Source organism: Tenrec ecaudatus, chromosome X (assembly GCF_050624435.1).
Source record: "Tenrec ecaudatus isolate mTenEca1 chromosome X, mTenEca1.hap1, whole genome shotgun sequence".
NCBI lineage: Eukaryota > Metazoa > Chordata > Mammalia > Afrosoricida > Tenrecidae > Tenrec > Tenrec ecaudatus.
Genome location: NC_134548.1, coordinates 164,569,539 through 164,582,554, shown reverse-complemented (window position 1 = coordinate 164,582,554; position 13,016 = coordinate 164,569,539). Strand labels below are relative to the sequence as shown.

Genomic DNA, 13,016 nt, shown 5'->3' with positions numbered 1-13,016 from the left:
GATTCATTGACACTGGAGTCGCTTTTACAAAGAACTGAAAATGAGAAGTGGGAAAAATTAAAATAAAAGGAAAGGGACATTTCAGATTCATTGCCAAAGGTTCTAGCAAAACCAGGCATGAGCAGCATCCTGTTTTGATTCCTGACCCTGCACTGCTGCGAAACAGAAGCGCCTTGGTGCTGGACCATGCCCCTGCCTGGGTTTAGTTTGTTGGGTCTGAAATGGGGTGGTGCGGCTTTGTGCAATCTGGGGATATTTCTAAATCACCACAAGGGAGGAGATGTTAAGTCCACAGAGCTCAAAGGCAGCAGGTGCAAAGCAATTCATGGAGCACAGATGGAATTCCTCAAAGGTCACTCTAGAAATTTCTGAGAAGTAGTGAAGTCATCTTTTTCAGTTTTCCTTTCTTCAGCAAAGCAAGAGCAGTGCAGGCTACAGAGGAGAAGCTAGGGAAAGGGCCATCAGCCTACTGCTATGGATATAGATGGCTGGGGAAGAGAGAGCACCCAGAGGTGGCTTTGAAAGAATGACACAGGGAATGCTGAAGTTCTCAGCTTGCTCTTCAATTTCCTTCCCTTCGATCTTAGAAAAATGGGAAGAGAGACTCATCTCTGGAGTGTTAGAAAGGCATTCAAGAATCCCACCATTACAACAATGGGCTGGAGGGGTCCTGTAATTAAGGTCATCGGTTTGTACATTTTATCTTTTCAAATATTCCTGACTAAACCCTGCACCTTTAATGTTCTAGCCCTTCTACTTCACGCCACATATACATGAACACAGCGTATTTTTGTACAGGTGTTTAACTCTGAGATACATACAAAGGAAACCAGGAATGCTGACATCTAAACTGAAGGCTTATCAAAGAAGAAATTTAGATGTAGGATTTCATCTTGTTTTCAGTAGAAATTCCTAAGCTACTGATGGAATGAGCTTCCTGATTGCTTTCCTATTATTTCAAAATCATTGTCCTGAGCTGAACAGAGACCTAGTGGGGAATGATTAAGGAAGGCTCTACCACATTAAATGCACATGATGAGTCAGCCATAAGTAGCTCATGGAGAGCTGACACCTCCCCCCACCCCAGACTTCCCAACACGCATGTGCACGCTGGCACAAGGTCTGCATATGCAGCCCCAGTTCAGTGGTATCGCTCAGGTCCTTGCTTTCTGTTTGGAATTCCTGAAGCTGCCAAGTGACTGAGCACAGGGGAAGTCTGAAGGATGATGAAGCTGAGCCTACTCAGTCCAGAAAGCATCAATCTCTGTGTGGGGCCGGAGTGGCCTGCAGTGACAGGCACACCAAACGTAATGTTGAGTGATGAAAAACTACCGGCGAGAAGCCGAGTGACCAGAGGTTATCGGTCCAGGGCCATTTTGTGTTGGAAGCACCTGCAGGGGGTAGGGAGGGCACCATAACTACCCAGTTGTGGGGATCCACGGTAGGTTCACCCAGTAAGCAAGGGAAGCATGGGATGACTTATGCTTATTTTCTCATCTATAGCAAGCAATTGCCTGTGTTTTTACATCAGAGATTTTGCTTCTAGGTCTGGCTGGCATCTGCCTCTCCACCAACCCCTTCCTACAGAATCAAAGTCTCTTTTCAGTTAGTCCCTGACAGCGACGGAGCACCCTATAAGCAAGATAGTGAAGAGTTTCACATCATTAGGAAGAAAGAACAAGTGAGCCCATGCCTGCCATGCTGGACCCCAATCAGGTTTAACTGTATTTGGATAGATTTTGCTTCCACAGGCAAAGCTAACAATGGAGGGGGATTGCTCTGAAAATGTTAACAGCAAATGTGTGTGTGTGTGTGTGTGTGTGTGTGCATGTGAGAAAGAGAGGAGAGAATTTAAAGCAATGAGTTTGGCACTGTTCCTTTATTGAACTATCTGAGATAGATGAGAATACATGTATAAGAGTCTGTATGGGTAAAAGGGAAGGAACGCTTTGGGAAGGATCCACATTCAGAATTTTAGCAATTAAAATTGTACACAATGCGAATGATAGGCAACAGCCTAAGGAACTCCAAGGAAACTAACTGTTGCCTAAGGTTCTGAACAAAACCCTACTTCATCACAGTCTGACATGTGCCTCATTTATTTTGAAGTATTTTCCTTTCACTTTAGTGCACACAACTTTTGGTTAAGTGAGATGAAAAATGACTATCCATTTAAATGAACTATTTTTTCTCACCGAAACCACACTGAACTATTAAATTCAAGCAACATATTGACTAACCATGGCAAACACCATACACCTTCGGGGTCATGAAGTGCACTCACCTTGTTGGCCACTGCATTTACATTGGGTCTTGCGTCATAGATGGTGAGTTTAGAAATTTGTCGATTTGTCTCCCTGATAACATCCAGATACTTCTCATCGTCCTTATTCCGTTTACCACTCATACCCACCAAAGGCTGGCTGCAGCGCACGATGACGGTCTTGTTCTCAGGATGGATCCATGACAGCACCTGTGGTCAGGTCATGAAACCAAGGCTCAGGAAAAGAACTAAAAGCTCTGAGAAGGAAAGCACAAGAAATTCTGAGGAAATGGATGACATTTTGTTCGCCTGCCACTTCATTGTATGTGTACCCAGAAACAAACAATGAACAGTTATTATGCAGAAACCGTTCAAATAACAATGGCGTCACGATTTTTTATTTTAATTAGCACCACATCTGAAGGAAATGAAATGCTTACCTAAAAAAACAAGTTCTGTCACCTCCAGGAAACGGAAAGCTCTGATAGGATTTTAATTATATAGCTGGCACTAAAATTTACTGTCATGCAGAAACTGCTCTAAGAGGACGAATCCAAAGAAACCATTTCTGGTATAGTAATGTTTCCCAGGCCACCAATTCATATTGATGGGGTCATTTTCCCAACAGCCTCAGTTCTAGAATCGAACATGGGGTGGGAGAAAGGGGGACAAAAAACATCTCAAACAGCAATGAGAGTGGCCAGTCTATAGCAGAGCAACAAGAAATGTAGACACTGGCTCATCGGACAAGTCATCCAGCCTCACCTTGGGCTCAGTCTGCTCTTACTTCACCCACAGTGCTAACATATGGAGGCCTGGCTGCCCAGTTCTAGATGCAGAAAGGGAGCCAGGGAAGCGCAGTACGATGGGCAATGTGGGCTTCAGAGACAGGGGGCTGCTCTACCTGTCTCTAGCCTTGTGTTAGTTAGCACATAACCTCACCAACTCAATAATATTTGACAGCATCCATTACTTAGAGTGTTTTAATGTGCACTAGTACACTCTTCTGACTGCACAGTCTTATTGCAGTCAATATCTCCAAATGATTGTCACAGGGACTCTATAAGGCAAAATGGAACTGCCCCGGTGGATTTCTGAGCCTGTAACTCTTTTTTTTTTTTTAATTTTTTTAACAATTTATTGGGGCTGATACAATTCTTTTCACAGTTCATACATATACATACATCAATTGTATAAAGCACATCTGTACAGTTTTTGCCCTAATCATATTTTTCTCTTTTCTTCTTTTACATTTTATTAGGGACTCCAACAACTCTTCCCCCAATCCATACATATACATACATCAATTGTATAAAGCACATCCATACATTCCCTGCCCCAATCATTCTCAAGGCATTTGCTCTCCACTTAAGCCCCTTGCATCAGGTCCTCTTTTTTTTCCCCCCCTCCCTCCCCTTTCCCCCCTCCCTCATATGCCCTTGGTAATTTATACCTCGTTATTTTGTCATATCTTGCCCTATTCGGGGTCTCCCTTCCCCCCTTCTCTGCTGTCCCTCTCCCAGGGAAGAGGTCACATGTGGCTCCTTGTAATCAGTTCCCCCTTTCCAACCCACTCACCCTCCACTCTCCCAGCATCGTCCCTCACGCCCTTGGTCCTGAAGGTATCATCCACCCTGGATTCCCTGTACCTCCAGCCCTCATATGTACCAGTGTACAGCCTCTGTCCTATCCAGCCCTGCAAGGTAGAATTCGGATCATGGTAGTTGGGGGGAGGAAGCATCCAGGATCTGGGGGAAAGCTGTGTTCTTCATCGATACTACCTCACACCCTAATTAACCCATCTCCTCTCCTAAGCCCCTCTATGAGGGGATCTCCATTGGCCGACACTTGGGCCTTGGGTCTCCACTCTGCACTTCCCCCTTCATTTAATATAATATATATATATATACACATACATATATACATATATACACATACATACACACACTTATTTCTTTTTTTTTTTTGCATGATGCCTTATATCTGGTCCCTTGGGCACCTCGTGATCGCACTGGCCAGTGTGCTTCTTCCATGTGGGCTTATTTGTTTCTGAGCGAGATGGCCGCTTGTTCACCTTCAAGCCTTTAAGACCCCAGACACTATCTCTTTTGATAGCCAGGCACCATCAGCTTTCTTCACCACATTTGCTTGTGCACCCATTTGTCTTCAGCGATCCTATCATGGAGGTGTGCAGTCAATGATATGATTTTTTGTTCTTTGATGCCTGGTAACTGATCCCTTTGGGACCACTCGATCACACAGGCTGGTGTGTTCTTCCATGTGGACTTTGTTGCTTCTGAGCTAGATGGCCGCTTGTTTATCTTCAAGCCTTTAAGACCCCAGTCACTATCTCTTTTGATAGCCGGGCACCATCAGCTTTCTTCACCACATTTACTTGTTCATCCACTTTGGCTCCAGCCGTTGTGTCGGGAGAGTGAGCATCATAGAGTTCCAATTTAATAAAAGAAGGTATTCATGCATAGAGGGAGTGTTTGAGTAGAGGCCCAAGGTCCTTCCGCCACCTTAATACTTGACCTATAAATATCGACACAAAGATCTATTTCCCCAACCTCCTATATATATTTGCATGTACATGTCTTTGTCTAGACCTCCATGAATGCCCTTTGACTCCTAGCTCTTTCCTCCATCTCCCTTGACCTTCCTCCTGCCCTACTACCATGCTTCATCGCCACCTGGGCTAGAGTATACCTCTTCTCTAAGCAACCTTACCCTTGATCATTTCCCACTAGGCCTGCCACTCCCCCTTCTCTACCCTTTGGGGTCCCATGTTTTTCCCTTGTCCCTGGGTTTGTTAACACCACTTCCTTACCCCCCCCTACCCCCCACCCCAAGTCCACCCGGAACTGTCGGTCCCGTTGTTTTTCATCCAGATAGTTCATCCAGCCTGTCCTATTCAGACAGACCTGTGGAGTCACTAACATGCACGAAAACTAGACAGAGGAACACAAAGCAACAGTATACAACCAGACAACAAAACAACCAAAAGAAACCACTGAAAAAGAACAGAACAAAACAGTTCACAAGAGAAAAGCTTGTAGTTAGTTCAGGGATCTTTGCTGGCCCTTAGGAGCGTTTTCCAGTCCAGTCTGTTGGGGCACCACGCCCTGGCCCCAAAGTCCACTTTCAGCATTCCCTGGGGACCTTGCCACTCCATTCCCTTGCTGTTCCGCTGCACTCCCCCAGTGATTTGCCTCGGTGTGGTGGGATCAGGTCAGGTGCAATTCCCACACTGTGTCTCCGGTGCTGTCCCCTGTATCGCCCTTAGTCACTGAGGGGCATCATGTCTCATAGTAGGGCCAGCCATGTTGTTCTCTCTGTGGACTGGCTGCTCTACTCAGGAACATCATCATCACGGGCCTGTAACTCTTTTAAAGAAGTAGAAATCTTATCTTTCTCCCATGGAGTGGTTGATGGTTTCGGACTGCTGCGGTCAGCAGTCCACCACATAACCACTACACCACCAGGGATCCTTAGAGTTAATATCTAGAAGCCATAAATAATTAAGATTTAGTCACCAAAAATGCTAACCATGGTATTACTCATAAAAGTCAAAGATGCAAGACCCTAGAGTTCAGTTCTGCCCTGCACACATGGGCTCACCAGGCTTCAGCATCTACTCAGCACCAACTCTCACCACCAGGGGAATGGTGGTTTACTACAGGTTGTCAGGGACAACGCAGGGCGGGCAGGAGGCTTTCAACTTAGGGGACACTAAGTTTCTGTCAATGGAATAATTTAGAAGCAAATAGTAGGGATGATGCACACCATGATATATGAAACCAATCTGACTGAATGGATCATTTAAAAGAAAAAAAACCCACCTATGGATACATTCCTGGGGTGAGGTCCAGGTACTATGGAGGGGCCAAACCAAATCCAGGGATAAATAGAGCAGCCAACTAAAAAGGAGGGAAAAAGAAAAAAAAACATGGGGGGGGAGGGGTGCAAGGCACTAACCCACCCAAGGGGAGGTTATTGTTTATGTCTCCACAGAAAAGGGACAGAGAGATCATGCTTCAACCCGGTGCACCAAGACGTGAATTAAATACAACACACCGGCATGTAGCAGGGAACCAATAGAGAGGTCTGCGGGGACAGCCCCAGTTCCAACTTATGTGGGCACCCCCCCACCTCCCCAGACTAATGCACTTCAGAGGACAGCACTGAAGCTACAGCTTGGGGAGAAGGGCATGTCTGATCAGACCACACAAAGAGAGAAGGAGAGTGACTGGAACACATGCTGGCCCACCAAGTCCTGAGGACGATATTCCTGCTCAGAGCAGACAATGTACAGAAAAGACCATAGGGCATCCCTCACTGACCCATAGCGTGTTAGGGGGACAACACCGGAGACACAGTGTAGGAATTGTGCATGATCTAACTCCATCACACTGGGGCGAAACACTAAAGGTATGCAACAGGGAAGCAAGGGGAGCAAAGCAACGAAGTCCCCGGGGAATACCAAAAATAGACATTGGGGACAAAGTGTGCCACCCCATCAGACTTGACTGGAAAACACAACTAAAGGTCAAAAACAGACCTGGAACTATTTATAGGCTTTTCCTTTTTTGTCAGTGGTTATCTTTTTGTTGTTGTTGTTTTGTCTTCCTTTGATCTCTTGTTTGGCTTTGTCTCGTGTTTGAGCTTATTATTGTCTCTGCATGTCTATCTAGATAAAATAGGCAGGATAAACAATGTGGAAGAGAAAACAACAGGACCAACGGTTCCAGGGGGGTACGGGAGAGGAGGAGGTGGGAGAAAAAAAGGGGGGTGTAAACCAACCCAGGGACAAGGGAACAACAAGTGAACTAAAGTCGATGAAGAGAAGGACACAGGATGCCTGGTGGGATTTAATCAAGGGCAATGCAACCACGAGGAATTACTGAAACCAGAATGAAGGTGGAACATGATAGTGGGAAAAGAGAAAAGTAAAAGGAAATAGAGGAATGAACTAGGAAGCAAAGGACATTTATAGAGGTCTAAATACAGGCATGTACATATGTAAATATATTTATATATAATGATAGAGAAATAGATCTATGTACATATATTTATAGGTTAGGTATTAAGGTAGCAGATGAGCATTGGGCTTCGACTCAAGTACTCCCTCAATACAAGAAGACTTTGTTCTAATAGTCCATCATTCTGTGATGTTCAGCGTCGCGACATGATTGCTGAAGACAAAATGGGTGTATGAGCAAATGTGGTAAAGAAAGCTGATGGTGCCTGGCTATCAAAAGATATAACATCAGGGGTCTTAAAGGCTTGAAGATAAACAAGCGGACATCTAGTTGAGAAGCAACAAAGCCCACATGGAAGAAGCACACCAGCCTGTGTGATCACGAGGTGTCGATGGGAACAGGTATCAGGCATCAAAGACCCAGAACAAAAAATATCATATCAATGTGAATGAGGGGGCCATGGAGTGGAGACTCAAAGCCCATCTGTAGAAAATTGGACATTACCTTACAGAAGCATCACAAGGAATAGATGAGCCAGTCAGGGTGCAGTATAGCACTGTTGAAACATACAACTTTCCTCTAGCTCTTTAATGATCCCTCCCCCTACTATCACGACCCCAATTCTACCTTACAAATCTAGCTAGACCTGAGCATGTACACTGCTACAGATAAGAGCTGGATACAGAGGGAATCCAGGACTGATAAACCCCTCAGGACCAATAATGAGAATAGAGGTACAAGGAAGGGAAGAGGAATGGGGGTGGTGGGAAAGGGGATATCGATCATAAATATCTATATATAACCCCCTCCTAGGGGGATGGGTAACAGAACAGTGGGTAAAGGGAGACAGCAGTTGGTGTAAGACATGGGGGGGGGGTTATAAATATACAAATTACCAAGGGTTTGTGGGGGAGGGGGAAATGAGAAGCTGATATCAAGGGCTCAAGTAGAAAGAAAATGCTTTGAAAATGATGATGGCAACATATGTACAAATGTGCTCGACACAGTGAATTGTGGTAAGAGCTGTAAAAGCCCCCAATAAAATGCTTTAAAAAAAACCAAAACCTCCGAACTTGGTAAACTTTTGTTAGAGATACTTTTACCACAGTCAAACAATTTAAAGAAAGAAACAGAACAGCCATGTCTCACAGTGGAAAATGGCCAGCATGAATCACAGTATGTCTACGCCCCGGCAGGTGAGCAGATGATAGCTGTGAACGTACAAGGTACTTTTTATTCGCTATTAATAAGTTGGAAAGCAAGATGATCACATGTTAATTACAGACTATACTTTTGCTCAAATAACCGCAATAAAAGATGACTGGGAGGTGATGAGAGGCAAAAAAGTACACAGTGGCTCACACTAGGTGGCAGCCTTCCTTCTCCTTATCGGTGTTTTCAAAAATGTCGGAAACAAGATGACTTCCTCATATGTCCAAGACTTCCATGAAATGAAGGCCAACTTGTTTCAGAGCAAAGGCTTAGATGTGGCCGCTGTCACTGGAACTGTGAGTGCATTTGGGTTACTTCATTCCCTAATGATAGTTTTATCTTTTATCTACATACAAAAGAACATTCACGCTTTCTTTCAACACTGTTTGTATAGGTAGAGGGCCTTTAAAAAAATAAATGAATATCATAGGCTATCCATGTTATAATTAAAGGCACGTATGTGTTCTGAGTACGCAAACCTTTGATAGGTCTAGCCAACAGCCTGATGGAAAGAGCCTATTATCGTTCTAAATAATATCGATGAACCAATCATCTGTTGAGACACAAAGGCAAGGGCCACCGTCACAATGGGAGGGCGTGGTTAAAGGGCAAAGTGAGGGAAGAGTGAAGCGTTCCTTTCATGCTGCAGTGGACTCTCGATCAGATGGCAGACTGTGCAGTGGGGAGTCGGCCCATTTGTTTCACTTCCTCTCCCTCCTCAAATCCCATGAAATTCTCTCAGTGCATGCTCACTACCGTGCCCTCTTACACACACGGACGTGATACAACACTCAGTGAATAGTGACAGAGTGCCGGAGTTAACAATATATAGTGCCACACTACTAGAGCCCAGTTCTCCGTGTGGGCGAGGCAGGCCTTAGGAAGGCAGCTGGCCTAGGCAGAAAGTAGGGTCTGGGGCTATGGCCCCGAAGAGCCAGTCCCAGTAGTGCACAGAAGGGGTGAATTTGTAACCTGGGCCTCATCAGTACTGTCTTCTGATAGCACAAGCTAAGGAACAGACTTCCAAGTATGACAAGGATCAGAGCTGATACGAACAATTAGAGAATTAGTACCGAACAAGTAGTGCCTAACAACTAGGCAGGTAGTAGAGGAAAGTTTCCAATGAAAACCCTTTCAAAGGACAAAAATGACAGGGCTTGAGAGTTAAAGACGAAGCGACATTCGATCTTAATGGGTTGGGCTCTGAGACACGCCACTAGCCTGTCAGGAGGAAGCCGCACTTGCTCATGGTATGCAGGGAGCCTGCAACTGTGACAGAGCCAAGTAGTCAAGTTCATCTTGGATCATGGGGAGCAAAAGGGCAAGCCCAGCACTGTGCTTGTTCAAGGGTGATTCATCAACATTTATTGAGAGCCAATGGAGATATTTGATACTGTGCTACAAAGATTTAACTGACTGACTGACCAAGACCCTGTCCTTCCTTCCTGCCTGCCTGCCATCCAGGTCGCCAACCTGGCTTATGCCTCACAGCATCACTGGCCCCTCTCACACGAGTGCTCATTCTCTGCCCTTGACTTGCTTCATTTCTCATTTGGTGTAGTGCTTTGCACTCAGAAAGCACTTGATGCTGAGTTGCTGGGCTGCAATCGCCCAAAGAGTGCTTCTTGGAATGACCTGACTAGTGAGCATCTTTAGGTTGGAAAGGACCGACTAGTAGATTGGTGCTAATCAAGGTACTCACTGGAATTCGATTTCGGGACCGAAACGTGGCTACTCTCCGGAGGTCATCATCTGAGGCACGGTACGGAACCACCAGAAGAGCAGGGTAAGTGTCGCAGAGTTCATAGCATTTATTAATAAAAGTGATTCTCCAATAGTGATTGGGCAGGCCCTGCAGGAGAAAAGCAAGTCCCAGTCAGAGCTGTAGGCCTCGCCTTGGGATCTGGCACTCTTTGCATCCACCTTCCCGACCACAGGGTGGTGGGGGTCGACCAGTGACCATGATGTGTCAGAAGCGAGCCAAAAACACTCATCAAGACAACAGAAGACCACAAGACAAAACACAGCTGCTTTTTCAGTCCCGAGCTCTCTGGTGTAAACACAGAGTCTGGAATTTGAGGTCTCCCTCTGTTACTTGTATAATTCTCCAAGTCCACCCCTCCACCCACGCACACCTCCCTTCCTCCCCGGCACCCATCCCAAAGCAGAGCAAATTGGGTAATCTTAATTGTCTACTTGAGAGTGACAAAGAGATTGGGGAACTTCTGCTCCCCACTCAAAACAAGTGACTGTTTCCTTCTGCTCCCAAGTAGGAAGAGACTAAGCTCATGAGGGAGGAAAGTCACAGAGGGGAAACAGGGAAACTCCCTCTGGGGAGGCTCATTTCGCCACCTCCTATGAGTCTTTTCAATAAAGTTATTTGGGATGCACTGCCCTATAGGTTGTGTGAGATTTACAGTCATTTGCATTCTAAGCTGACTGCTAGCATGACAGGGAGATAAGGAAGGACGCTCCCATCCTACCATCTACTCCAAAATTGTATCCAGAGGTGGTGGAATATCCTCTCCCCACACGCACAAATACACAAATACACACACAGTGAGCTATGTGGCTGTTTGCTCTGGGGACAGACATTGTACCTTTTCTTTAGGTCTGGCCCTATAGCCCACGGACCAACGGACCAAACAGATGTTGAGTCTGATGCTGAGTCCAATTAGAGTTATAAGTCCCATCAGAAAGTTACAAGAAAAAAAGATTGAATATAATGGCAGTGTAGAACAGAAAACCTTTGACAGTTCACATATGCATGCAATCTTACACCCAGGAACTGCTTGGTTTCAGGCTAGAAGCATTGAATGCAACGAATTTTAATACTGTCGAGAACAGTCCCCAAACTATTTTAATATATAATGTTACAGACCGTGCGAAAACATGCATACAATGTTTTAAAGTTCCTTCTTCCACCTCGATAGTTGTTCCAGAACAGGGATCATTCAAAGGAGAGGCAGGCACAGTCTTTGAAAGCTTAGCTGCAATAGGACATACTATATTTCATATGCTCTAAAACTAAGCTCCCCACCTAAATTTCAGCGTCAAATCAGCTAATGAGCACACACACACACACATCAATGGTCCAGGCTAAGAAATCAATCCCTGTGCTTGACGGTAGAGGTGGTGGCCAGAAGTCCTTCTCAAGTGTAAGGTTCTGTGATTTTACTTCAGATCCACTGCTTTTTCATACAAAGCAGCTGGGCCTAGTCAAAGTGCATTTGACCAGATTTTCCAATTGTGTGAAGGGTGTGGCAGCATGAGAAGGAAGGTTTCTGCCCTACAAATTTGGTTATCTCAGAGGTCACGTTGTAGCTCGGGCTCTGTGTCATGCACTGGCTCTTCTTCACGTAAATGCTGCAAGAGGCCTCTGTGCGTTATATGAACGCTCCTCCCTTTACAAGCAAGCATGCATGTCCGTGACATGTCTATAGCAGAGCAGTGAAGGCCACCACAGTAGACATTCATCAAAACTTTCCTAGAAATCATTACAAGAACAAGAAAGTCATTTGAATCTGCAAAATTGGGGTGACTATAATTGAAATCTAATGCCTAGTAATAAATTCCTAAATATACAAATAAACAGCAAAATCAACTCCTACAAAGGTTAGACTTTTCCTAGACCCAAACTACTTCATTAATTTCATAAATAATGCATAACGGATAGTCTTCATATATGAGGCAGAAAAAATAATTTAGCCACATACCCTCCAATGTAGCTTGAATATGGCTATGTAATGAGCTACAAATTGCAGACATTATAGTAATGACTGCTGATAGAATAAGCTATATTATACAAATGTGGATATTACCACTGCCATTAAAAGAAATTTACCAAGAGTATGACCAACAACACATTGTCACGAGACAGGTTGGTGACCAACCATACCAGTCAACTTACCTGTCGTCTGTATTCTTCCACTGGATTATAAACCATCCATCCATCCACGTTAAACTTCTCTTCATTTAAAAATGCAAATAATGGCTAGGGAAAGAACACACAAAAATAAAGTTCAATGTGAAGAAACTAAATGTGTACTGACGGTATACATCCTTTGATGTGTCACAAAATAGATGTTACCAAATTTACTGGCCATGCCATCCACAGCCCAAACTAAGTCTTCAACAAAGAAACAACTGTGGAAGATTCAGACTAGGACTTCATGAACTTTTATCATGAGGAAGAACTGAATACTCTTGAAATGCCACATTTCGATGACTACAATCATCCTTTTCAGTTTATCTTAAGTGGCACTCCACAAAAATCTGATTTCTTGACCAGAAAATGCCCACCAATTTAAAAGAGAATGAGTGTCATCGTCTTTTTCTTTCAAAATGCAGGATTCCATAAGCCATGTGGACCACTTCTAAGCAAGTTCTCTAAAAGCAGCAACAGATCAGGTAAAAGCCACTAAAAAGGAGAAAAAAGGCAGGAAAGGATTGGCCTTCAATAATACTGCTATCTCGAAAGGGAAAATGAAATGGTTGTCTACCAACAAATGGACAGGGCATCAGGAAAACTCTTCAGTAGCTGTTCTCTGTCAATGTTG

At 44.5% G+C, this 13,016-nt stretch overlaps 1 protein-coding gene across 1 annotated transcript in view; it reads right to left on the bottom strand.

Annotated features, from left to right (window-relative positions):
• The window catches only part of MTM1 (myotubularin 1), a 132,154-nt gene that overhangs the window by 19,805 nt on the left and 99,333 nt on the right, over positions 1-13,016 (bottom strand). The window contains exons 7-9 of the mRNA XM_075538702.1: positions 12,368-12,451; positions 10,160-10,309; positions 2,285-2,473 (exon numbers count right to left, since the gene is read on the bottom strand). Coding sequence (XP_075394817.1) covers positions 2,285-2,473; positions 10,160-10,309; positions 12,368-12,451 — 423 coding nt within the window. The remainder of the gene's footprint in view (positions 1-2,284; positions 2,474-10,159; positions 10,310-12,367; positions 12,452-13,016) is intronic.